Source organism: Netta rufina (assembly GCF_964035555.1).
Source record: "Netta rufina genome assembly, chromosome: 4".
Lineage (NCBI taxonomy): Eukaryota > Metazoa > Chordata > Aves > Anseriformes > Anatidae > Netta > Netta rufina.
In genome coordinates, this window is record NC_140127.1 from 48806246 (window position 1) to 48834156 (window position 27911).

The window sequence follows — 27911 nt, forward strand, 5'->3', positions numbered from 1 at the left end:
TCCCGGTGCGGTGCAGCTCGGTGCAGCTCGGCTCGGCACGGCTCTGCTCGGCTCGGCACGGCTCGGCTCGGCCGGGATGGAGCTGGTGCTGGCGGTGCTGCTGGCGGTGCTGCTGTGCACGGCTCCCGGTAAGCCATCGGAGACAGGGGGTCCCGGGGAGGAGCCGTCCTCAGCCCCGCAACCTGCCGGGGATGCCGGCGAGTGGGGCGCGGGGATGTGCGGGGATGTGCGGGGCGAGGGGGGAGGCTGCCGGCTCGGCATTGCCTCCTCGCCACCCATCGAGGCCGGCCGAGGACTGGGGGTCCCTCCCCGTGCTGCCCGCAGGTGATGCTCGGGCTCGGGGTGGCGGAGTGGGGGCAGCCCGGCGGGGGCAGCGCCTCCGGACCAGGGGGTTTTGCTTCGGAGGCAACGGGGGGCAGCGGGAACGGGGTGAAGGAAAGCGCCCCAGGGTGCGTGGGAGCTTCAGTTCCTAGTAAAATGCATTAAAAAAAGGGTTTCTTCGCGGAATTCATTGATTGGTGGCCTCAAAGAGTGTAAGCGTGCTCGATTTATTATAAGAAAAGCTGGTAATCCCTTTCCCCAGGGAGTGAGATCATCAGATGAAGGTTCACTTTATTTCAATGTCCCACATCCTCTTGTTAGACCTTGAAGTTGGCAACGCAAGAAAACAGGAACTCCACCCTGGCCGGCTGAATTGTCGTGCTCTGCAGCTAGCTCCTGACCATCTGCCTGGGCTTCCTGTTATGACAGAGTTTTTGAACTTTCTGGGATGTGTGAAAAGTCATTATTTACCCTTCCCTGTTAAATAGGTGATGGGAAAGTGTCTGCTTAAAGCATACTGCCTAAAAACTCGTATATGATGCTTTACTTGTTGAGTAGCATTTGCTTTTGTCATTGCATTGATCTGAAGTTTGTTTATACCTGTTTTCATAGGTTTGTTTATTTCTCTGGATCAGCCAAGTCTCAGCATCCAAAAAGATGTCCTCACCATAACAGCAAATGATACTCTAAACATTACTTGCAGGTAAGGGCCAATCTGTCCAGTCTAATTTTGGTAGGGTGACTTATGTAGTGGGTTTCTGTACAGAATTGGAGGTGATTCTGTCTCTGCCCCATCATTGCTCCTGTTCCACCGTCCTTCCTTGTTGCCCCTCACATAGCTTTTCCCTGGCAGATTCTTGGAGTATGGCATATAAAATGCTTCAGAGTAGGCTTAGTATGACACGGGAGGGAGCTGGGTGCTGTGTGACTTAGATTCATCATAACTTTGTTCTCAGGTAGCTTCCTCACAGATATTTACAGTAGGTCTGCTGATGTGAATTTATCCTGCATGGTCTGATGCTCCATGGGATGGGATGAAGGCAGTTCTTCTCCAGAGACCTTAGGAGATAGCAGGGCTGGGGTTCACAGCTTGGCATCAGTACTGATGCTTGTGATATGCTCACGCTCCCCTAATGTTTGATTTTCCAGTGGCCAGAGAGCTCTGTACTGGTCCTGGCCAAACAACCAGAGCAGTGCTGAGAAGCGCATCTCCGTGACAGACTGCAGTGACGGCCCCTACTGCAAGACTCTTACTCTCCTCAGAGTCATTGGCAATGACACGGGGGACTACAGGTGCCTTTACAGGGACAACCAGGCAGCCACAACCATTTACGTCTATGTTCAAGGTAAGTGCTTACGCAGTTCTCATGTGGCTCTTCCCCTAGCCTCACAAGAAAAAAGGGGTATTGAATATCTCAAAACACTTTTGACATTATCATTTCCTAGTCCTTGAATTTCCAGTCCTATTAAACTGTTGCTTTCCTTATTTTTGTGTTGAGTAATTACATGCCAGCATGCTAGTTATCAACAGGAATTTCTGTTTACCTGTAATTTTAAATTGACCTCCCCATATGCAGTGCTTGGTCTGCATTCTCCTCCGTCCAGAGTTTAACAAATGCATCTCTACCGCGCTCTGTCCTCTTGAAGCTGAGTTATCACTGACTTCAGCAGGAGTTTCATATGAGAGGGATTATGTAAAATGTATTTTTAGCAAAACAGATCCCTTCTACAGCTTGCACTACCTGATACTGTTAAAGAAAACAAACAAGCAAACACATATAACCTCCTATGCATGCACAGACTGTAGCGGTAAGATCTATCTAAGTTTCAAAAGCTAAGTTTTTACACTTGGGCTGATGGGAATGCTGTTGTGTGTACAAGACACTGTGAAACCTTCTTTTTAAGAAGGCACATTCAGACACTGAGGCATCTACCTGATTCCTGTTGTCTGGTCCACCCTGTCTCATTTTTCTTGTAACTTACCATTTTTAAAAATAGGATGCAATTATATGCATGGGTTAGCTTGTTCTCTAAGCTTGCGAACTTACATTTTTTTTGACTGACTTTGAAAAGGATGCTGCCATTGGGGGAGCCAGTGTAGCATGTCACTGCTTTTAACTGGTATTTCCTGTAATACTTATGCAAGAAAAGTCACAGTAGGGTAAATCAGATTTGTGTCGGCACAAAGACTGCAGTGGCAGGAAGCTATTCTCCAAAGTGTGTATTGCTGCTGATAAATGTTTTGAAAATAATGGTATTGTAAATCTGTGGGGCTGTCAAAATACATCCTCCCTTTTTAGTCTCATCATTTCAGTGTTTTACCAAATAAAAAAGAATAAAACTGATTTGAGATGAAATAAATAGGGAAAGGAAAAAAAATTGGAGGAAGTTTCCTTCATGACCACAAGACAAATAATACTCATTTACCAATTGAATGTTCTTCTAGATTACCGATCTCCATTTGTGACTTCAGTTAGTGATCAGCTTGGCATTGTATACATCACTAAGAATAAAACCGTGGTCATACCATGTCTTGGAACCATCTCAAATCTCAATGTCTCTCTACATGCGGTAAGGAAAAAGCCCATTATTATTATTTTAAGAGTTAGTTGAGATCACTGTGACATAAATACGTTGCTTGAAGTATAAACAAGTTTCTTGAAAACTGCTTTCCCTCCTTGGGAGCTTTGCAGCCTGTGGTTAGGAGGTGAGTGCTGTAACCTTACTCATCCATGATCCTGTGCTCTGAGAGTGGAGTGATTGCCTACAAAAGGAGGATTGCCTGAGCTAAGATGTTAAAACAGGGATCCTGCTGTTATGGGAAATGTTGCGTTTGAAAATTCAGGGTTGTTTGATTCTGAAATGTGACTGTGATCTGACTGTGTATTTTATCACTATTTCAAACAGAAATATCCAGAAAAGATATTTGTTCCTGATGGTAAATCGATTTCATGGGATAATAAAAAAGGCTTCACTATACCCAGTCATCTAATCAACTATGCAGGCATGGTCTTCTGTGAAGCCAAAATAGACAATGAAAGCTACCAGTCTGTGATATACATAGTTGCGGTTGTAGGTAAGCCAATGTTTTTTTCTCTGTAGACAACCTTCTTTTGCTTTTTACAGCATGCTGAACCAATTACATTTGGTTGGACTGTAGGTTATTTAATACTGACAATGTAGCTAATGCAAGATGTATGTTGTGATATGTATTACTTTTCTGTTAAATGCAATGTATTGTGTTCTTTCTAGTTCATCACTGGGACAAGTGCTTCTATTTTTAGTTTAACATAAGTTGACAGGGATTTTTTTCCCCAACAATGCAAGCCTTTTTTTCTAAAATCACTCCCTTCCCTACTTTATTTGCTTGTTCAGGATCCAAGTAATTATTGAAGGGAGCTAGAGGCAGGCATCCATCAGCAGCAGATGGAAAGGAATTGCTGTGAGAGTGTACCAAGGGAACAGGGGATCTGAGGGTCACACTAGGAATTAGGTTGTCTTGTCTGCCTTCAGACATGTGTCCTCACCCTGAAGGGAATTTGTGCTTTACTGTTATATTTCGTCAATGGTTTATCAAAACCCAGAAATGCCAGCTCCTGAGCTGTGGTGCCATGATGGGGAGTGAAGTTTCATCTAGGTTCGAAGAGACCTCCAAGATCGCCACAGTTTGTCCCCATGTTGTTAGGAGGTGGCAGCTGCTGGTTGCATTTCTCCTGTGTACGTCCTGTCGTGACACTGTCTGATGTGGCTCTCACGTCACATGTGGGAAATGTTTGGGAGAGGCTTGCCCTTCCTTCCAGGCTCCTTCACACGCCAATCATCATGCTGTGCTAGGGTGTCACGGTGCCTCTTCATAGCTGTGGTTTTAGTGGAAGTTTCAGTGAATTCATTTAGTAAAGTCAGTGCTGGGTGCTGTATCCCTCAATATTTTGTTTGTGCCTTTTTCTTCCTCCAGGATACCGGATTTATGACCTGACGATGAACCCACACTACCAGGTGGAGCTCGCAGTAGGAGAAAAACTGGTTCTCAACTGTACCGTAAGGACGGAGCTGAATGTGGGGATTGACTTTAAATGGGACTACCCTTCTATCAAGGTAAAACCATAGTAACTGAAAGAAGCCATCACAGCACAATTTGGTTTAGTTACAGTGTCACTTCCCACTTCGTAATGCTGACAAGGCAGGTGATAATACACTCAGAAAATTGCTGCTATATGCAGGTGTTCAAAAGATGGCAGGAAGAATAACAATAAAACTCCCAATCACCTGTCTCTTTTCTATTACAGGAAAAGCGTGCAACCATAAGAGATTTAAAAACCACAGCAGGAGAAGTAAAGAAGTTTGTAAGCACTCTGACCATCGACAGCGTGAACTTAAGTGACAAAGGTCGATATACCTGTGCAGCATCTAGTGGCCGTATGAACATGAAGAACAGCAGCTACTTCATTATCCATGGTATGGCACCTTCCACTTCAGTTCTGTTGTTTGTCGCAGCTTTTGGATGGATAACTGGGATGCAGGAGGCATTTCGGTGATGAATCAAATGACAGAAATGAACCAAACTGTGGCTACAGTACTTCTCTTGCACCCACTAGTCTGTTCTTGAGTAGGATTATTTTTATACCTCAAGCTTATCTAATGGTAACTTTTTGAAGAAAAGTTACTGAAAGATGTAAAATCCTATGGGAAAATGGGCGGCAAAATTAAGTGAAGTAAACCTCCTGTCCTCTTCTGTGATGATCTCTAGGAAGGCTGAATTAGCATAGATGATATTGCATAAGGGTTGTTCTCCCACCAGGTGAACATAAGTGAGGTCCTGGTGGCCCTGTGGGGCAAGGGTCTGGGTCAGCATGAATGAAGCTAGGCAAATAAAACTTTTGGCTTTTACATTATGAGTAGTTGAGTTAAATCAAGTTCTGGTCATACGGAAATGATGCAAAGGAAACAACTTTGACTAACTGCAGAGATAAGTACGAGGCCACATCCTAGAGCCTTTTCTCAAGCCTGTCTTGGGCACAGCCCCAGTGGCTCCACTGGCTTACTTCTAGAAAAAAATAGTCAGCATGAGAATGGCCTGTTTTTTAACACTGAGTCAGACAAAGGGTTTTATATTTTGAAGGATGGTGTTTTCCTGTGTCTAATTTCAGAGGCCAGAAAATTTTATATGTATATCTCTCTATATAGATAGATACCCATACATATTTGTGTGCATATTTTAACATTCAAAATTATTATGTAGAACAGTGATTCAAGATACACTCTTCTTTTTTTCCTGGCTTCTTCCTATTTCTCTTCAGGATCCAAAACTAGATCATTTCCTATAATGAGAGTACGAGATATCATGTCAATACCATCCTAAATCTTAGCCAAAAGTCTAGTTGCTGTCTTAACCTGCATGCAAATTTAAAGCAAGTAGGGTAAATCATTTCTAAGTGTGCTGTCACTGGTGAGGTTCGAGTACGTATATTCAGCCTCATGTCAAATACATAACTATGATATTGTAGTTTTGAATACTTTTTTTTTTTTTTTCCTGGAATGAGTCAGTCAAGCCAGTTTTATGATACATATAAATAGAAGTATTGGAAAGGACGAAAAGGGGATGCTCTGCAGCTGAGCAGTCCTCGGAATTCCTTCTTTGGCCACAAAGTCATCGTGGCTCAGTAGAGCACCAGGTCTGACTGTCGGTGTGCTGCCTTGAGAGCTGAGTCTTTTCTCTGCTTTCCCAAGCTCCCTGGCAGGGAACTGCTTGGCTTTTCTGTGCAAGGGAAAGGACTGGGTTTTCATGGTGGGTCCGGCTCTCCAGAGCCTAGGTTGGAGCTGACTGTGCTTTACCAGTGCTATCCTGTCACTAGCCTCTGTTGGTCATCTGCAGTTAGATGCTAAGCCAAATGGAGATCATTTATGCTTTTGTCCCCATAGAAAGACCATTGCATTTATTTTTTACAGAAAGTCCTTTTATTCATCTGGAGAAAATGGAGAATGTGGTTGAGACGAGGTTGGGCGATACAGTCAAAATTCCTGTGAAGTTTAAAGGATATCCTCCACCAGAGGCAAAATGGTAAGAATCAGGACACGATGTGTTTGAAAAACTGAACTATTCTTAGTCGAGGTATATCACTAAAGTATTCAGAGCATTGTTTTGTGTTTGTTTTTTTTTTTTCTGTAGGTACAAAAATGGAAAAGCCATCAATGCAAATCATACGGTTAAGCTTGGCTACACATTAGTAATCACAGAAGCAACTGAGAAGGATGCTGGGAATTATACTGTTGTCCTTACAAACCCTACTAACAAAATGCAGAAGAGACATATGTTCACCCTTCTTGTGAATGGTAAGTGACGTGCAAGGGTAACTCTCCTCCACGTGTAGATGCCGTGTGTTGCCATTCTTAGGATTTGATTTCACGTCAGAGCTAGAAGATATGAATGGCCTGGGGGCTTGGAGGAGAGCACTTAAACCCCAGCCCTGGGGATGTAGAGTTGGCCCGCCTCTCTTGGCTCCTTGCTCCAGGATGTGCTGCTGGAGAGGCTGCAGGCCCCTGTTGTTGTTGTGATGGTGCTTGGTGTGTGTTTTTGTTTTTTTTTTTTGTTTTGTTTTCTGTATGTTATTTCTTTGCTTCTGTGTCCTGTTCCTTTCCTGCCCTCCTTGCTCTCCAGTGCCGGCCGTGCTTCTGGAGTCCTCCCCCACCCTGCTCCATCCTGGCCCTGGTCTGCCTCGCCCATCCTTCCTGCCCTGTGCCGGCTGTCCCGCATCTTCTGTCCTGCCCCACACAGCCCTCCTCCTCCTCCTCTTCCTCCCAGCTTCCCAGGAAGCAGCCTATCTGCTGTGCTTTGAAAACAGTAGGTCTTGGAAAGGGCAGTGAGGGTAAACGCTGAGGCATAACATACATTAAATTGCTGGGGATGGCGACGGGACCTCAAGAGCTACTTTTTAAACTTGGGGGTAATGAAGGGAGATTTTGCTGAAGATATTAAGCATTGCATCTTGAGGTCCTGATCCTGAAGGCATTGGGCAGGTTCACCTCTTCCCAATATGTACTTGTCCTCCGAGGTACACATTGTACACAAATGTCCCCAGCTTCTTCAGGGTTGAAGCGACACAGGGCACATGTACACTATGCTGTTGGGGAGCCTCAGGGGGTGTACAGCCTGTTCTCTCTTCCAGTGCCCCCCCAGATCGGCGAGAACGCACTGATGGCCCCCGTCGACTCCTACAAGTATGGCTCAACGCAGATGCTCACCTGCACCGTCTATGCCGTCCCACCGCCCACCGCTGTCCTGTGGTACTGGCAGCTTGAGGAGGAGTGCACTTTTAGCCCCCAGTGAGTGGCAATGGCAGGGCTGGGAGGTCACCATGATGATGTATGGCTGGGTGGAGAGCGGAGGGCGCTAAAGGGTTCAGCCCCAGGATTTGATTTTGCTCCCTTTTGAGTCAAGGCAAAGCTTTTGCTGATGGTGACTCTAGGCTCCAAGTGACATCACGCAGTAGAGCATGACCAAAATTAGCCCCGTGACCAATGAAGAAGATTGTTGCACTTGATAGGCAACCAGACTCTGATGAAGTAGTCAGAGAGACAAGGGCCACCCACGGCGAGGAGCTGGCAGCCTTTTCTTGTTGCCTTCAAGCCTTATTGAAGGGCACCTTGGCTCATGCTGGGTTTTGAGCACAGCTATCTGTGTGCCCCCCTGCCAAATCCCCCATTGGGCTGCAGGCCTTAAACTCAATCCCAAACACAGGAAATTTTCTGTTTATGCTAATTGCAGATCTTTGTGTTTTGTTGTTCTTTTTTTTTTTTTTTTTTTTTTTTCTTCCTTATGCTCAAGTGCTGAGTGTGACGGTGCTCTTTATCTGTGTGAAAGTGTCTCTCAGAGGAAGCGCTCTGATTGATGTTGGGGAATGATAGAGAGAGTGCCTGACTGAGATTCACGCAGCTTCCCTTATCTGGGCCTGCCATAAGCCCAGATTTCCTTTTTAAAAAAAACAGGCAAGAAAAAAAAAAAGCATTCTTCTTTCCTGTTGTTGTTTTCGAAATGATTTCCACTAGTTTCTTCCTTTGGTGCCTGGTTGTTTCCTACACAATGGCTACTGTCCTCAAGAAATTCTTGTAGGGAGTTCAGTGATTTCTATGTCTCTCTGTCTTCCTTTGAACTAAATTAACTTGAATCATTCATTTTTGAATGGAGGTTTGTTCCCAGAATAGCTGCTTCCCTCCAAGCATCCTGATTGAGCTGACACAGGCAGATTAATTAGGAAATTCACCTTTCAGCTTGAGGGTTTCTTATTTTACAGAGCATAAAGGTCTCAGAAGGTTATAGGGTGCAATTTAATAAAAATGTTTCAAAAACAATACTTTTCCCTCCCAGACGTAGGCTGTGGCCAATGATCCATCTGATTTGTAGATCAATATCTGCATATTAGAAAGAGAACACTAAACAGCTCTCTTGAAGGGCTAATATTCTCCAAAAGGTGATAATATGGGCTGATATGCCTCTTCTTATCTCTCAGAAAAGTTCGCTCCGGAGCCAATCCATATGCATGCAGAAAGTGGAAAGTGATCTCGGAGAGAAAGGGAGGGAATCAGGTTGAGATCAAACATCAAGTTGTTACTATTGCTGGGAAAACAAAGGTGAGCACATTTTCTTTTCTATTGGTTGGGAATGTTTAGTCCTGTTCAGCAGTCTACATGCAGTAGTATATCAAGAGAGTCAAGAATATTTGCCTAAGAAGCCTGGGGATCTGCTCTCACTCAATCTTGTAAACTCCTGCAGAAGCTAATAGGCAGAGGTGGACACATAGCCCCGTAGACATCTACCCAAAGTAATGTTTCAGTGAGGAACTTAACTTGCTTACATTTCACTGCTTATGTCTTAGGGGCTTGAAGTTAGTTGAGGTTAGTAAGGAGAAGCTGGGGAAATTGAAGAGCAGAAAAAGTTGTAGGTATAGTATTTAATGACACATACACCAGAGCCTGCTTTTTGTTGTTTTATTTTGTGTTATTGTTACACACCTAAGAGAAAAAATGTCATGAAAGGACTGTGCTTTGGATTTGTGCTGTGGAGAGACTTTTGGTTGTGCAGATACTTGCAGAGTACTTTGCTGACCTGCTGTGGTGGTCAGGCTCGCATATGTGCTTCAGCACTGATGTGATATGTAACTATTTGATTGTTCTTTTGCAGACTGTGAGCACCCTTGTGATTCAAGCAGCAAATGTATCTGCTTTGTATAGATGCATGGCTACAAACAGAGCTGGGTCAAGCGAGAGAGTTATCTCCTTTCATGTGACCAGTAAGTATACCTTTTTGAGAAGTCATGCTAAATTAACATTATTTTGTCTGCTTCACTGTTTAGAGGTGCTTCGATGCTATTGTCTGATTCCTGTCCTCTACAAAATCCTTTAATCCTTTAGGCTTACTGAAGGTTTTCCTAATGCAGTCTTTAAGGTCACCAACTAACTTCAGCCAAGGGACCAGTTCTGCTGGCATCAGTGGAGTGGCAGTCCCATGAAACTGGTGCAAAATGGGCACTAGTATCATGAGAGTGATTGCTGTCGGGCTTTTGCAATCATTTAAAGGAGCTAGAGAGAAATTATGGTAGTTTCACAAAATGATAGTAGATGCAGTGTGAAAGCTAAGACTAGTATTTTCATAACTGATGGCAGAGAGCTTCTGTCTTGAAAGTCAGTCCCTGTATTCACTTGAATTAATATTTTAATCCACAGCAAAAAAAGAAACCATATAGTAATATTAAGAATCATCACTGGTTGCCAGAAATTTCTGTAGGAAGAACTATATTCATTAAACAGGCCTAACTTTGATCCATATAAATGTACTACTTTGAATGAGATTGTACTCTTTGCATAAGTGATTAATTGATTTGCCAGTGTTTTGTTTCCTCATTTAAAACTAGACAAGATGAGGAAAAGGCTATGTTTGTGAAATGGCGTCTTAATGTTAATGTTGGCAACAAAATGTACAACCTAATAGGAATTTATTTTGTTTTTAAACTTGCAGGGGGTCTTGAAATTAATCTCCAGCCTCGGGGTCAACTGACAGAGAAGGATAACATGTCTTTACAGTGTACAGCAGATAAATTCACCTTTGAGAAGCTATCATGGTACAAACTCAGTGCTCATGCTTCACAGACGCCCTTTGGTGGGCTGCCCATGCCTGTCTGCAAGAACCTCGATGCCCTTCAGAAGCTGAATGCGACCGTTTCAAACACCAATGGGGAAAATGTCACCTTAGAGCTCATCCTCCGTAACATCTCCCTCCAGGATGGAGGGGACTATGTGTGCATCGCTCAGGACAAAAAGGCCAAAACACAGCACTGCCTGGTGAAGCACCTCACTGTTCAAGGTATGGATCTCTTACCGTGACCTGAGTTGTGCAGCTATGTAAGCAAACAGCTACAGTAGTGTCAGATTTTAGCATCTTCCTTCCTTGTATGTGCTGTCTGATGGTGTGCTTAGTTAAATAGGTTTAGACCACTTATAAGCAAAGGGGATGTTAGTTGAGCATGATAATGTTTGCTGAATGCAGGTCTGGGTATGGCAAGACATCAGGGACTTACTATCCCATCGGCACCAGTGAGGAAGCATTGATCATGCTGCTGTACTGTGCTTAGAGATGAGTTTGTCTTTTGCATACATAATAGCATGTATTTAGCTTATCTTCTCAATTTTACGTTTCATGACACTTTTTTTTCCCTGAAGTTGTAAATGCATGTGTATGTTTGCAGCATTAGTGCTACTCCATTGTGCTGTTGAATCATGGGTTGGAAGTAATTCAAGTGCAAGCAATACAAGCTGGTAATCAATTAGCTTTTCACACAAATAATGACAACTTTGTTTGAGAGCCTAGATGTCTGGGCTTGTTAGGCAGCTGTCGTGCTGATTCATTAAAATACCTGCGCATCTTCATGGGTTGTCCTGAATGAATGTCTGATGGACAGCTGCTGTCAGACTTCTCATAATGAGCCTGTAAATAGAAGTGGGAGGGAAGCAATTTCTCACCTATTCCCTCTTCCCTCAGCAGCCTGAGCAGTTACAAGTCAAATAGTTTAAAACAGATTACATCAGTGCTGTTAAGATTTTATTGGCTATTGTGATTTTTCTTATGTCGTGTGGAAGATTAACCATGATCTTAACATGAACACTGCAGTTATTGGTATTATAAAAGAATTTAAGACTTCATTACCAGGCCAAATGAGTAGTGCCTCTTGAAGCGCTATTACTGCAAAAATAGATACTTTCTTAACTCATCAATTATTTTACCTTGTTTTCATACCAACAGAGCCCATGGCACCCACACTTGCAGGAAATCTGGAAAATCAAACAACAAACATTGGTGAAACCATAGAAGTGTCTTGCACAGCAAATGGCATTCCTCCTCCAAACATCATGTGGTTTAAAAATAATGAAACGCTTGTTGAAGATTCAGGTGAGGGATTGATATTGTATTATGAATTTTCTACCACTTAAGGAATTCCTTTCATAGTGCTCACTTTTGATTTCCATCTCAAAAAGTTTCATTTTGATTTTTTCATATGAACTGGCATAAAAATAACAGAACTAAGAAAAATGATTTTTTTTTCTCCTAGGTATCGTTTTGAAAGATGGAAACAAAACACTAACTATACGTAGAGTGAGGAAAGAAGATGGAGGGCTATACACTTGTCTTGCCTGCAATGTTCTTGGATGCACAAAAGCAGTGGCATTTTTTGCAGTGGAAGGTTAGTGTCAGCTTATTTCCAGGTTGTGCATGCAGTTGTTGTGATCACCAAAATAAGAAGAACAGAGTGAAGACTTTGTGCACTCTGTTGTGAGTGACATTACATTTCATTAATAGGAATATGTAGTAGTTTGGGGTAAGGGAACTCCAGGCTTCATCCTCCAAGCTCTCAAACTGTTTGTGAGACTCATCCTCATTTGTTCCAGTCCGACTGTGGCACACCGAAACGCAGTTCTCAATAGCCAATGAAAAACCCTAACAAGAAGATAATCTGAGTCTGAGTAACTGGAACAGTGATGAACTTGCCACCAAGAATTAGGACTTTCCAATTAGAAACCCTGGACTAAAAGTTCCTTTTCCTTTATTCAAGTGTGTTTACAAAAACTAGTCACTGAGTCGTTTACAGATCTCTGTCCTATAAGTCAGGGTGATTGTTCTATTACGTTAGGGTAATTAAAGCAGTATCCTGATATTCTCATAGCTCCTGTTAAGATATTAAGATGTTGGGCAACAGTGTTTATGTGGAATGGAACTTATCTGCAGATGACATTAATCTAGCTTTCAGTTGAGGTGGTAAATTTGATTAGGAATGATCTACCGGTCTGTAAAGTTGGAAATCTGTGTATGACATCCTGTTTCTCTTCAAGAAGTATACAGTGCAGCTCATTGGGGTCATGCAATGGGGTGTGCAGGAAAATCTGTATGGTGCAATGAGTGAAAATACAGGAGTATGATGCGGGGAATGGGAGTTGAGGAAGAGAGCTGCTCCTGCACATTATTATAAGTCCTTATTTTCACGTGTTGTTGTAAAACTATGTTTTTTCATGCCTCAGCTGAAGCATGTAAACAGACAAGAAAGAGGCTGTTCTCTGGCTCATTCTCAGCACTTTATTTCCCACATGTTGTATCTTTTTTCTAGTTCTGGAGAAAGAATCTTTCTTTTTCTGGTATTCTGAAACAATGATTTATTTTTAAAATGAGAGGTTTTACTTTTTATTGGCTGCCAAAGGTCCAGATACTGTCCATGGAACAAAACTGGTGCTAAGAAATTGTGTGGCATGTAAAACCACACAGAAGTAAGCATATTCCAACATAAAAAACAAGTTTTTTGTTTTGTTTTGCTTTTGTTTCCTTGCCCCATGTTGCACTTCTAAAACAAACCTTCAGAACAAGGACCTCTATTCTGTGATATAATGAATGAACAAAACCAATAGCTTCCAACTATCACTCAGATATTCATTTATTTCTTCCCAGGCGCTGAAGAGAAAACAAATCTGGAGCTCATTATCCTTGTTGGCACTGCAGTGATTGCCATGTTCTTCTGGTTGCTTCTTGTAATCATCCTCCGGACCGTTAAGCGGGTAATGAAAAAATTCTCGTACTGTCCTATCAGCACTGGTCTTGCATGACAAATGAAAGCTGACTTGAGTCCTTTTGTGTTGTTTCTTTCCATTGTTCTTAAATCAACAGACACATTTTTTCTCTGCATGCCATAACATTCTTGCCTGGAACTGTGGGCACAGAAATTTGTTTTTAATTGAACAGGCCTCCACAAGAGAAAAAAAAAATGTTTTCACTGTTTTTGTTTATTAAAAAAAAAAAAGTGCAAGTAATTAACAATGATCACACAATGACATCGCATAGGGGAATGGTAGCCAGGGATTTCTGGGAAACAGTAGAATGAGAAAGTGGCACTTTGCACATCTCCAGCAAGAAAACTGTGCAACTACAACTAATGCCATTTTCCAGGCCAATGGAGGGGACATGAAGACCGGCTACTTGTCAATCATCATGGATCCTGATGAAGTCCCCATAGACGAGCACTGCGAACGTCTCCCGTATGATGCCAGCAAGTGGGAGTTTCCCAGAGACCGGCTGAAGCTAGGTGCGTCTTCCTTGCATGAGCCGTTTAGTTATTATGAAGCCTGCTCTGCACCAGGAGGTGTTTGCACCATGGTGCTGCTCTGATGCAGGACCTCTTAGACAGGCTTTGGGGTCCCATAGGATGTAATGCAGCCTTTCCCCATTATGATCTCTCTGTTAATTTCTGCTGTATAAATTCAGTTTACAGTGCTGTTTATTCTGCATTTTTTGGCCACTGTGTCTGGCAAATAAATCTGAATCTGTTCATCTTCTCAATTCAAGGTAAACCTCTTGGGCGTGGAGCTTTTGGCCAGGTCATAGAAGCTGATGCCTTTGGGATTGACAAAACTGCTACCTGCAGAACTGTGGCAGTCAAGATGCTTAAAGGTAAAGAAAGATGGTTAAAACTTCACCTTGAATGCTCAATATATGGATATTGCCAGTCCCACAACCAGTAGATAGAAAGATGAGCAAAAAATAATCAAAACGTTTATACCACCAAGACATAAGAATTTAGCTTAATAGTTGGTGTAAAGTATACCTTAACCTTATCAATAATTGCAGTAATGTCACTGTAGTTTTGTAGCTGTTGCTTTGTAGACTTCAGAAGATAAACTTGCACTTGCAAGCAATTTTCACATGTCCATATTTGCTGGATGCAACCTGGTAAGGTGGCTTTCTGCAGGGCTCAAACAATGAGTCTTAGACAAGCTCCAAAATAAGTAGTAGTTATGAGCAGCTTTCTCCTCTCTTTAAATCACATTATACTGCCTCACATTTGCCAAGGAGAATTCAAAGCTGTGGTTCCCAGAGACCTACAAATCAGACTTGGGTGGGACAACAGAGTAGGGCTCCCTGTGGCCAGGGGCTGTATCCCATTGATGCTGTGCTGGAGGCAGGTGGCAAAGCCAGGGGGTTTCTGGCAGTACGGTGTGAGCAGTCACACAGCACAGGCACTGTTTATAACACTAGTTGTTGTATACTTCCAGGACTCATTGCAGACTCATAGCAATGGGATGGGTGTGCAGTAATGACAATAAAAATTTAAAAAACCTTGTCTGTCCACCTTGCCGGTGCTCAGGCAGCCTGTGGAGAGCTCCCTCTTCCACCCCTCACTCCCCACTGCTTCAGCTCTTTCCTCCTACCCTTCTGTCCCTGGGGGATGGAGACAAGAGTCGCATCTCCTCCTTTTGGTGAAGCTACAAGGTCAGTCACATTTGACCCTGACCCTACCTCCCCAAGTCTGTGAACCCATTGGACCCTAGTGTGGACCCCAGCAGCAGCTACAGAACAATACTTATTCTTGTCTGCATGGGCTGGCTTGGAGGGTCAAATGGCAGTGTAAAAGCTGATCAAAAGGTCTGTATGAAAAAAGATGGCTTGTGTCCCTGTTCTGATGTGCTGCCCTGGGTAAACTTTTTTTAAAAACAGAGCAGAACCATCCTTGTAGTACATGTGGCTGGCTTTCATTGGTGTCTTGCAGCATAGCTGATGCAGGCTAACAATGATAAAGACTTCTCACTAGGTGGGCTAAAAAAATAATGGAAGAGAAGGTAGAGGAGGGGAAAACTTTTTCCTATCTGTGATGCTCCTGACCTGTGTCATTTTACCTCTGCAGAGGGTGCGACCCACAGTGAGCACAGAGCACTGATGTCAGAGCTGAAGATCCTCATTCATATTGGCCATCATCTCAATGTTGTAAATTTACTTGGAGCCTGCACAAAGCCAGGAGGTAAGTAACTTTTCAGCAGGTGCGAAGGTACTAATGAAAACCCTATTTCTGCCATTTCTGATGCCTAGAAATTTGAGTTTCGAAACTGAGTGTTGGTAACTGGTAACAGCGAGCAGGTCCAGAGATAGGGTAAGAGCTCAGAAGCCCTGTCTGTGTACTACATCCAGCTCCACCCTTTATTCACCATTGTAAACCCTTGAACACTCTTGTTCTGTCACTTTGCTTATCAGCACCTCAAATTCACTTCTCTAGTAGACACCCCAAAGTAGTCTTTGGGTCTGAGTCTAGTAGGGGATGTCACAAGTTGGTCTTGTCACCAGCTACAGTGCAACTTCCCTCTTTGACTTTGCATGGGGTGTGGGTGCCTCTGTGTGTGTGTAGGAGGGGAGATTGCAATTTGGAGTCTAGCTCTGGGTGGATGAACCTTTCTGACTTTATAATCCAGGACAGATGTTTCATTTAACAAATCCAGCACTGAACGCTAATTTGGAAGAAATTCAGTGTAAAGTAACTCAGTAATAATTTTTCAGGGAAACTGACTTGTTGGCTTACTGTGGGATCAGAATTTAATTAGTAAAGTTCCATGACAGAAGTGCAGTAGTTGAATGAAACATAATCCATAAATATTTCTTTCTTTGTTTATTCCATAATAAAATAGACGTGGCCCATATCTGGAACCTAGGATGGAAATTTGTCATTTTAATATATGCTTATATGAAGCAATTTGAGCATGAAATACCACATTTTGATTGTACATTAAGGCATCAATGTTTGAAGCTGAGATTCCTGATTTAAATTGTTAGGACTTAAACTGTGTAGACAAAAATGCATGGATGCATGTGTGTACTGTATTGCAGATGAGTGCTTGATTGCACTGAAATTTATTCAGATATGCATGCTGCATCCTTACAGTATGACTTAGCATAGCCAATTATTGACACTTTAATTAAAAACACACAAGTATACATTTTCACATATGACCTTAGGTCTATGATTTTGAAAAGCATGTGCTTTCTTTTCCTATTTTTCTCAACAAAAGAGGAATCAATATTATTTTTTTTTATTACTACTGCTATATTTTAAATCTCTGAAGAAGTAGTAGAGTGCTTTTTGGAATGCATGTTTTTCTAACCACAAATCATGCTACAAAATAAGGTGGGGTATAAATGATCTTTCTAAGTAAGTGCTTTGTGTGTTATGCAGGCCCACTCATGGTGATCGTGGAATATTGCAAATTTGGAAATCTGTCAGCCTACCTACGGAGCAAGAGGAGTGAATTTATCCCATACAAGGTACAGGAGTTAAGATTAACAGTACAATGGTTGATATGGTGTATTTTTCCACCCACACTTTTTCTGTTTCTTGTGTAGAGTGTAGTGGCGGTTCTTGGGGACGCTGACTGTCCAGTGCTTCTCATGGGAATGAGAGATGACAAAGACATCAGAGGTCATCTAGTCTTTCCCCTTGCCTCTGAAATGTAGCTATTTTGTTATTGTTAGCTTAAAATGTGCAAAGGAACTGGGCTTCCACTATTTCCCTTGGCAGATTATTCTACACTTGGCCGTATCTGTCAGGAAGTTTTTTCTGATTATCAGCCTGAATTTTTTCCTTTCTTAGTTAAGCTCCAGACCACCTTAAATAACTGCACTCCCTGCTTTGTGTTTATGTCCAACAGATATCCATAGATATCTTTTATCACATGATTATCCTTTCCACTTTGCCCTTGGCTCGTTGCTGAACCGGGCTACCCATATTTTGTAGTCTGGCTCACCCACAACCAAGAGAAAGGCCTCTAAGCTGTGCTCTGCAGAGCTGGTAGACCTGTCCTTCAGCCTCCTTGCAGCTGCTGTATGTAGATCAGAGCTTCTTTAAGCTGTTTGTCAGTTCTCCAGGGGGTTATTTTTCTTCATCCTTGGAGTCATTGTTTACTATTTCGTATTGGCAAAGGCAACTCACTGCATCCTTTTGTGAGGTAAAAAGGATAAACAGCTATCTGAGGGGCCTTGAGGAAAGAGGCAAGGTTTCACGAGTGTGCTGACCCTTGCTTATACAAGCGTTGGAGATGGGAATCAGCAATGGAAAAAAACAGTGCTGCCACAGGAGCTAAGTAACTAAACTGAAGCAGGACAAAATGGAAATGTGATAGAAGAAGTCTGAAGGGCTGGGATCCTCTCCAGGGGCATTTGGTGGCTCTGTGGAAGAAGGAAATAAATCGGATTTTGAAGGCTGCTAGTGTTTTGGCCAAAGTGTAGAGGTTTAGTGGAAGAGCCTTTGCAGCAGTAGAGCAATAGCAGTACAGAGAGGCTTGACTGCATGAGAGGGGATTCGGCAGCATCCATGTGTGCTTTGCAGGCGGTAGGGACCAGGACTTTGGTGTGAGGCTGAGAAAGGCAGAAGCCTGACACTCGTCAGTGTTGATTTCTTTTGCAGAATGTAGAGCTGGAAGTGGAGGGTGGCTGGGAGGCTGAGGGAGGAGGCTCTCGTGGTGCTGTGAGGTGGTGCCCATGATGCAGAGCATGGGGAACATCATTGCCTCACCCAGGGAAGCTTCTGACACGCTTTCTGTTTCTGATTTCTCCCACCTCCCCTCCCTTTGCTAGACTAAAAGTGCCAGGTTTCGTCAGGGGAAGGAGAACTACGTTGGGGACATCTCCACGGACCTAAAGCAACGCTTAGACAGCATCACAAGCAGCCAGAGCTCAGCAAGTTCTGGGTTTGTGGAGGAGCGGTCCCTCAGCGATGTGGAAGAGGAGGATGGTAGGATATGTTTTCTCCTGGTTTTGGAGCAGCTGTCATTGGTGGAGGCTGATGGGGGACATGGGGAACAGAGTGATTTCCAAATCTTCCTCAAACTGTGTGCAGAGTATTTCCTGGATGGCCAAAGTTGCTGAGCTATGGATCACTGTAGTTCAGCAACCCAAACTCCTCACCCAATCCCAGATAACATCCGGGCTGGAAGGGTTCATTTTTAGTGCACTGCCTTTTGGATAACCATCTCAAGGTCTTCAGGAAAAATCAAGGAGCACAACTTCCAAAGGTAGCATAGAGAGGGTGTGCCAGAATGCTAAATTAATTTCCTCAGTGTTTACCCAGAGGTTAAATATCGTGAAACACCAGCTGCTTCACTGCTTATTCACAGAGAAGCTGGATTGCCTTCCTTCTGTGCAGGTGGTCCGTCAGGAACAGGAAACCTGAATTATCCTCTTATTCAAAGCCTCCCCTGGATATACATATGCTTTGCAGTGGTTTCACTGATGTATTTGCCATGTTCTCCTTTGGCAGCGACAACACAAAGTGCTCACTGCTGCCAAAGTGTTTCAGAGAGCACTTATTTCAGCAAGTGGTGGGATCAGGCTGGTCAAGGGGGAGGCCATAGCTCATCTGCCTTTGTCTCAACTAATTCTGAAAATCATGCAATGCAAAGAAAATTATCAGTATATTAATGATCCTAATAGGTAACATCAGACATGCTCTTTATGAGGTATTCCTACACCATTTTGGTCCTTTCCAGACCTCTTCAGTGTAACCACTGACCCTCTGAGCCTGGGCAGTTTTTGAAGTGTGTAGGCCTAAAGCAGGCTTCGAGGTGAGGGTTTGAGCCAGAAGAATTGTAGTTTGTGGCAGATTTCTTAAAATCAAGAGCTGCGCACAGAACTTGAGACATATAATTCAGTAGGAACTAAATGCTGAGGTACCTGTTGGATACTTGAGTACATTATTCCTCAAGGTCACTAGAAGGTGAACTTAAGCTTCTTCTACCCAAAATTAGCAGGGCTTTTTGCCAAACTCAAGATTTTCTCCCTGTGGCATATTTTTCCCCCGTAAGGACTAGGTGTGACCTTCTAATCTGCTTCCAAAGTCATCTGCTGAAACCACAGCAGGCCTTTCCTGTCCTAGGAACTCATGAGCTGTTTTGGCTGTTTTTCTTTTGGGATTGTTTCACAAATCTTTCCACTGGTGGGAACTCTGCATGTCTGTGAGGAAGCCTGGAGTAAAACCCGTCATCTCAAAGTGTATTTTGCACCGGTCTAGTCTGGTGCAAAATGGATTGCTAGTGCAATTATACAGCCAAAAAAAAAAGGTGGGGGGGGGAGCTTGTTTTGCTCTTCCAGCTCACTGTGACATGAGGTTAAGATGGACATTTACCTAAGAAGCAGTTATGGGTAAAATCAGTGACAAAGGGCATGCCTGACTGTTGCCTGATTCTTTGCAGCTGGTCCTGAAGACCTTTGCAAGAACCCTTTGACCATGGAGGACCTCATCTGTTATAGCTTCCAGGTGGCGAGAGGAATGGAGTTCTTGGCTTCACGCAAAGTAAGGAACTTCTCAGGAAGAGTGGCATGTTATTTATTTGACTGTAGGAAATAGTGCTGTAGGTCTGTGGAAGGAAACAGCGTGTTCATCTTTGGACTAGCAGTCATCCGCAACATTTGCTTTTTGCCCTGAGACATATCTGAATCATAAATATTACAGAGTGAAACAGCCCATGCGTTTATTGACACAAATGTTAGTGATCTGTATAAGGTTTATGGGTCACCGCTTCATAGAAGAATGATTAAGTAGTTGGAGGAGGGGAGCTGATGTATGAGGGTGACGAATTAAGGACAAATCCCTGGTAAATGTAGCTACACTAGATAGGAGAGCTTGCTCTGAGGTAGTTGCCTGTAACTTGTGTGAGGAGAGACAATGCTCATCTACCAAACTTTGTGGATATTGTCCCTTCAAAGAATCTCTTAACAAACAGTTAATGCCCTGGTTGTTGATAGCACCTCACCTGCATTTTAACCTTCTATAAGTGCATCTCCATGGTTTGATCCTAAATATACATAGTAAATGTTTAAACGGATGTAAATTTTTGTAAAAAAAATGCCAGTGAGAACGAGGAATTCCCTCAGTGGTATAGAAACAAGATTACTTAGAAATGGGAAAAGGAAATAGAAGTGGAGAATATAGCACTGCTCTAGAGTGCAGGCTCGGTCCGCAAGGCAGATGTCAGAACTTTTTCTAAAAATGTGCATTTGTCCACTTTTATGCATCCTGGTTGGTGTGTATATGTAAAAATAGGTCTTTCCTTGATCTGTATTTCTAATCCATACTAGAAGCAAATCCGCAGCTACTTTCAGAGCCTAGATTTTTTAATTCGAGCTATTGAAGTTTGAGTTTTGAAGTCTTTGGTTGTTGGCTAAGCTGTCATTCTGCATAAATAAAGTCATGGAATTTTCTCTCTCTAGTTGGGATTAGTTTGTATTGGAATCGAATTGGCGTTTTAGTCTGGTATGTTTTTCAGAGCAAGAGTGGAGTATACAGATTTTAGTGAACCTTAATAAATCTAAAGGTAATCAGATCTGAACCTGTTTTGTGTCAGCTTCTTAGGATAAATAATTAGCTAACTTCAAAGGCCCTTTCTGCATAGTGGATAAACAGATGCATGTTTGTATTTGGGAACACAAGTATTCTTGAGCCAAATCAGTTGTGACCATCAAAAAAGCACTTAAAATCAGTAACAGTGGATGCTGAGGTTTCGTTTTCTTGAAAGGTTTTAAGAATTATCTGGCCTTTGAGGGTAGGAGAGCACATATGTGAAAGAGATCAGCCTTGCGGTCGGAGCTGTGACAACAGGCAGCATATAAAGTTGTTTACTTCTCTTTGCAGTGCATCCACAGGGACCTGGCCGCTCGTAATATCCTCTTGTCAGACAATAACGTGGTCAAAATCTGTGATTTTGGCTTGGCTCGAGATATCTACAAAGACCCGGATTATGTCAGGAAAGGAGATGTAAGTTTCAGACTCTCTATTTGAGAGAGATAATGTTTTTCACCTTAAATGGCTTTGTGGAAACTCAGTGTTTTACTGAGCCATGATATTTATTTATTTTTTAATGAAACTGCTTTCAGGCCAGACTACCCCTAAAATGGATGGCACCAGAAACTATTTTTGATAGAGTATATACCATTCAGAGTGATGTGTGGTCCTTCGGAGTTCTGCTGTGGGAAATATTTTCATTAGGTGAGTCATTTTAATTTTATTGACCTTCTTAAAATTTAAACAACAGAGTCTGTTGAAGAAAACAGTCAGAGTGTTCTTGGATTCTCTTCAGCACTTTTTTTTTTACTTCTCAAAGATTTCCTGTTTATTTTCTCCATCAAAATGAAACCCTCAAATTTCCTTAAAAATGCAAATGTGGGAACATGGACTTGAATGCATCTTCATACAATTTCAGTATGTGATTATGTGCCTCATTTAGTCAATCAGTTGCTGTTGCCATCATAAATATAAATTGTTTGCACATCCAAATATGCTGAACTACCTTATTAACTCAGGCCATAGTGGATTATATGTCTGAAAATGAATTCCAGATCTTAAAGAGCCTAATGCATTCAAATTACCATTGCTCTCATTTTAGGCGCGTCACCATACCCTGGAGTGAAAATTGATGAGGAATTTTGCAGAAGACTGAAAGAAGGAACAAGAATGAGAGCACCAGACTACACAACACCAGAAATGTAAGAAAACATTCTTTCAGCTGCCACAGTTACCCCACAGCAATAACAGGTGTTTAAGCTAGTAATAGGTTCTGTTTTCTTTAGGATGGTATTTTAATGGGCTTGTCCTTCCAGGTACCAGACAATGCTGGATTGCTGGCATGGAGATCCTAAGCAGAGACCAACTTTTTCAGAGCTGGTGGAGCACCTGGGGAATTTACTGCAAGCCAACGTCCGTCAGGTACATGAAATGTATTCTCTGATTACTAAAACTACCAATTAAACCTCATCCATATCACCAGCCACCAGAAAATACCATGGATGGGTACTGATTGCTGGAGCCATGGGAGAGCCTTTCCTTCTTCCACTGCTCCCAACAAGCAGTTGGGACGACTGGCAAAGAAGAATGATCCCTGCTCCAGGAGGGCCACCCAGAGCTGGCTGCACAGGACTATGTCCAGGCAGCATCTGAAGATCTCCAAGGAGAGAGTCCACAGACTTATGTTCCTTATGTACAGAATCTTTTTTTTTAATGTATATTGACCCATAACCTAGTATAGTTGGATTACTAATGATTTAGACTCCTGTCATGAACTATAGAGTACTGTGACAACAAAGACAAAAATTATTTACTGTCTGGTAACTAATAGCTAATTATGTGTGTGTCATATCATAACCCAAAAGAGAAAGATGAAAAAAAAATAGAGAAGAGTTGGAATCTACTAAAGGATTTCTTATGGCACTACAAATAGATACACAGTACTGAAGGATGCATAATCCAATTTTTCATGCCTAAGAGCAGAAATTTAAATAAGTGGAGAAAAGTTTTTAAAATATAATACTTGTTATTCACATCAAGTGAGATTCTGAAGTATTTATATAAAAGTTACTTTTTGCTATCTCCGTTTCATTCTTTTTTTCATTTACCTCATACATATAGCTTAGTCTTTATGATTTATATCCTGTAATCCAATTCAATCTTATCTTCAGTTTAGGTCTATTTTTTTTTCTTGAGATTCATGTACTTTGCATTATTGGGATTCAAAAATTACTAAAAATGACATTTTTTTATTTCAAAGATATCAAGAAAAGACTCTGCATACACATTTTATTATGTCATATAAATATATGTCATATAAAATTCCCATTTTTTAATCTTAAAATACTTGCCAGGAGTTCTTTAAGTTTCCTTTTTTTTAATGTAGCTGCTCCTGCAAAGCTGATATAATGCTTGTAATTTAAGAAAGCAGACCAGGTATCTCTGCTGAACTGACTCATTCTCCATATATGTGTGTGTAACTGTATATCTCTATAGTCTATTTAATTTTTGTATTTTTTTCACTGCATTCTACAGGATGGTAAAGACTACGTTGTCCTTCCTTTGTCAGTATCGCTGAATATGGAAGAGGATTCGGGTCTCTCTCTCCCAACTTCACCTGCTTCCTGTAGGGAGGAAGAGGAAGTCTGTGATCCTAAATTCCATTATGACAACACAGCAGGAATTAGGTATTTTATATGGTGGACATCCTATTGGGGCCTCTGGGCAGTTTTTGTTCATGCTGGGGGCAGGGAAAATGAAAGGAAGAGACTTCAGCTGCTCTGCTCCATATTTAACCTCCTCCATAGGGATAAGAATAAAGTTGCTGTAGGCAAAAACAGGTTTCTTACCTTCCCAAATACTAATGATAACCTTTAGATTTTTTTCATTATCCTTTTAGTATTTAGTATTCTCTTTAAAAGAATAAAAGAAGAAGAAGAAAAAAAAAAAAAGTCCTGCAAGAGTATTGTTAGTTTTTAAGAAACAGAACAAATACAAGGTTGTATTGATCCAATTCAAGTGTTCACACTCTTATATTGCAGCACCCTAAAAAAACTAAAAGTAATAGATCTGTCGATAAGTAGCCTCGCTGGCATTTTCCCTCCCAACATGAAATGTTGGTACATAGGTCATGAATTGATAGCCAAGGGGAATGCAAGGTAAATTGTCACTGGGTTTTGTCCACTGCTTACTTCTGTTGTGCTGCTGGGGTATCCGTGATGGACCTGTAGTGGTAGATGCTGTGGGGTATTGTAGCAGAGGTGAATACCCTATGTGGTTCTGGGAAAGACTACGTAAGCACAGTGCTTTTCACACTTCAGTTTAACACTTCAGTCCTAGAGAAGAACTCTCAGCCTTGCGTTTTAGTAGTGGGGCACTCCAAAATATACATTTTTAAGACACACAAGTCTGTGTCCTGCTCTCCACAAAAGTATTAGCTATGAGGAAAGGCTGATGACTACAGCCTTTAAATCAAAGCTGGAGGAGGAGAAGCAAGCACAGGGAAAACACAGAGAATATTAAAAATTATTTAGATTTCTGAGGCAAATTAAAATCAGCAGGAGGCTGGCAGAACTTGGCACAACCAGACTCAAAAGCTGGGAAAGGGGATGAATGATGCCTTCAATTGCCTCCAGCTTTGCACAGGTGTATGCGGGCTTCTCTTCCAATTCCACAATGCCCAGAGTGACTTTTTTTCATTAGCTGTCAGGAACATAAATTAGCCCTGTTTAACTGAGACAACATCCTTTTCACTCCACATGCACCAAGAGAGAAAGCTGGGGGGTAGCTGTTGTGCTTGCTGTATTAGTTCCTTCACGAAAGTCCAATGTGTTGTTGGTTTTTTTTGTAGTTGTTTTTTTTCATGGATGTCATCCTGACCAGAGGGCTTCTTTTGGAGAAGAGCCTTCATGAGGGATGTAGTGCTGCCTGTTGTGATCCCCATGGCTTAAGGGCAGCAGTCTGCAGAGTCTGCTGTTGTTGTCCTAGGTCCAGCCAGGGGTCTCTGAAGTTCACCCCAAAGAAAGAGACACATGCCTTTGCTCCAGGCTCCTCTGTTTATTATACTTCTGAGCAAAGCTTGCAGGAAGTGAAGGCCTCCAGCATAATCGAGGAAAGGAGCTGTTTTTTCAAAGCTGTTTCTTAGAATTTGCTCAGAGATCAAGGTTGTCAGGAGCAGAAGGTCAGAAACTTGCCACTTTCTAGGCGGCTCATCCTTTTCAATAAATGGATATTTTGAGGTTTGCATAATATGTTTTGACACAAGGATAAATTTCTCTGTAGGGAGATAAAAGGATTCTGATATCATAGTGCTGTTTGCAGCCAAGTTGTGGATACTGGACACTAAGTTTTTGTTTTTGTTTTCTTTTCAGTCAATACCGACAAGGTAGCAAAAGAAAAAGCCGACCTGTGAGTGTGAAAACGTTTGAAGATGTCCCATTGGTAACCACTGTAAAAGTTGTTCAGGAGGTGAGTTTGTCTGCTGTTTGTATTTCTTTCCCTTTTATTGATAAGTGTATTTTTTTCTTCTTTTTTTTTTTTTTTTATTCCTTTACATTTAATGCATTTTAACACCTTTACAGGAAAACCAAACAGATAGTGGGATGGTTCTTGCATCTGAAGAGCTGAAGACATTGGAAGAGAGAGACAAAGAAGTGAAAATACCCTTTAGGTAAGGCTCAGGCTGCAAAGAGGACTGACTTTTTCTTGCAGTAAATCAGAACACTGATAGCTTTGTAAATTTTCTTAAAACATAAAGTATTTTCTTACTATATATTTAAAACACACAGAAAGAAAAGCTGTGCATTGTATGTCTGGTCATCCCCATTTGGTACCAAGAGAGGGAAGCTAACACAGCTGCTGCAAGCATCAGGCAGCACTGCAGAAGGGACTTGTATTTATCATCTGCAAAAGCATCAAATACCCATTGAAAGAACCAAGCCAGTGCACACAACTGGAATGACAAAGAGCTCTCTTTTTTCTAAAGCTGACTCTTTAGTTTTCAGGATGTACCTGGGTGTATTTTCAGAGCATTGTATAGAGCTTTAATTGTACAGTTCACAGGAAACACAGTGGCATTCATCTAGCTGAAACCTCACGTATGCTCTCTGAGAGCTTCTCAGATGAATTATTTTGTGCAAACAAAGGTATAGAGCAGTTACAATTGTACCTTGGATTAATTATACAAAGCGTCTCAAAATTTTCTCTCCCTTTCATTTGAAGTCACAATCTATCTCCCTGCACTGCTATAAAATCAAATATCTTTTTCATGCATTAGTGAAGTTAGGGCGTATAAAAAAAAAGCCTGTCCTTATAATCAAACACATTTAAAAGGGCTTAAAGCCAGTTTTATCAAATACACGATTTTGCTTTTTTTTGGTGCCGTGATGGAAAACAGCTGCCACCAGAAGACAAGTCTCAGTGGCTCTCTCTGATTTCCTTCCATTTGCTTTCTTTGCAGCACGCTGGTGCCCAGCAAGAGCAACGAGTCTGTCATGTCGGAAGCCTCCAACCAGACAAGTGGGTACCAGTCCGGGTACCACTCGGATGACATGGACACCACCGTCTACTCCAGCGAGGAGACCGAACTCTTGTGCACCCGGGAGGCTTCTCCTGCCCTCTCCCATGTGCAGGGGCTGCCGTACGATGGTGCCACACCGTTGCCATCCCCACCACTCTAGGGCAAAGCCAGCAGCTCCAGGTCCCCTGTGATGTGCCTTCCTTGCCTGGGCTGGCAGTATTCGGGTTTGATGTGTACAGAGACCATGTCCGCGAGACTAGGAAAAGACGTTTATTTTTTCGTGAAGAGGACAAGGGAGCATCTTGCACCGAAGAGGCGCAGTGCCGGGCTGTGGAGTGCTTTCCTCCAGCGATGCTGGTGGCCGAGGACATTCAGCCCTGGCTGGGGTGTGTGGGTGCAGTGCCGACCCGATGACACAGGCAGCTTTGTGGCCTTTGGGACCCTTGTGACATGCCGAGCATCTGCCCAACACAGGCAGCAGCAGGACGTTCAGCTTAACTGTTTCTAGTTGTACGAAATAAAGGCACAGCCCTGCTCTATTTTTTTTTTTTCCGGGCTGGACTTCAGGAAGGAAACAGCACGGCACTGGCTTCTTGTTTCTCAGAGTTATCCCTTGCCTGCACCTCCACAAACAAAAAAAGGAACCTCCAGCTCAAGGCTCTGGCACTCACTGATGGCCTGAGGCTAAACATAGGCAGGGCTAAATATAGGTGTGGGCGATGATCTCTGTCCTTGGCAGAGAAAAAAAGTTGCTGTACCAGACCTCATGAGCTGTGTCTCCATAGGGAAGACTTGCCTAGTTAGCGGCAGGGAGCCAAGTGATGGGATGTGGGTGCCTGGGACATGCCTCCCCTCCAGGGGTGGCCCAGGCAGTCCTGTGGTCCCGATGGGGTATCCTAAGCACACCCTACTTTCTCGTCTCACCCCCTTCCCCAGATGTAGTCAGGGTCTTTCACTCGCAAACTCTAAGTCTGCACCGGCAGAGACTGGGGTTTCTGCAGTCTTGGGAATCCGTGACTGGTTTCATGGCAGCTCCAACCTTTTCTGAGGCATGAGGTTGTAACTAAAGGTTGGACAACTTCTGACCTGTGCTCTTGTAGTCACAGAGCTCCATTGATGGACACAATGCAGGCTACAAGGTTTTAAAATGTAAAGCTATTTCTACCGAACTCCTTTTTTGTATTTTTATAATGTTGTTTTTTGGTTTTGTTATTTTTTTTTGGCTTGTTTGTACTTACTATAAAGTCAAATGCTGGGAACCATGAGTATAAGGCATATACAGTATTTATAGCCTCTCTATGTAGAAATAAATGTAATATATTAAAATATAAATATATATTATATAATGTATATTGTACTACTCACATTTTGTATCAGTGTTCTGTAGCATTACAAGGGTCACAATATTTTAATAGATAAATCTTTTCATTTTATTAAAAGGGTCCAGA

General features: G+C 42.4%; 1 protein-coding gene across 1 annotated transcript; it reads left to right on the forward strand.

Moving 5' to 3' along the window:
• Window positions 1-27911, forward strand: KDR (kinase insert domain receptor). The gene is made up of 30 exons (XM_084285875.1): window positions 1-128; window positions 934-1024; window positions 1471-1667; window positions 2768-2892; window positions 3229-3397; window positions 4277-4416; window positions 4608-4776; window positions 6268-6379; window positions 6488-6651; window positions 7485-7641; window positions 8826-8946; window positions 9497-9605; window positions 10331-10675; window positions 11612-11758; window positions 11919-12050; window positions 13304-13410; window positions 13799-13934; window positions 14195-14299; window positions 15531-15644; window positions 16848-16936; window positions 18245-18401; window positions 19858-19958; window positions 21297-21419; window positions 21539-21650; window positions 22048-22147; window positions 22262-22367; window positions 23481-23632; window positions 25316-25412; window positions 25526-25614; window positions 26404-27911. The coding sequence occupies exons 1-30, from the start codon at window positions 77-79 to the stop codon at window positions 26621-26623; spliced, it is 4038 nt and encodes a 1345-aa protein (XP_084142001.1). The 5' UTR covers window positions 1-76; the 3' UTR covers window positions 26624-27911.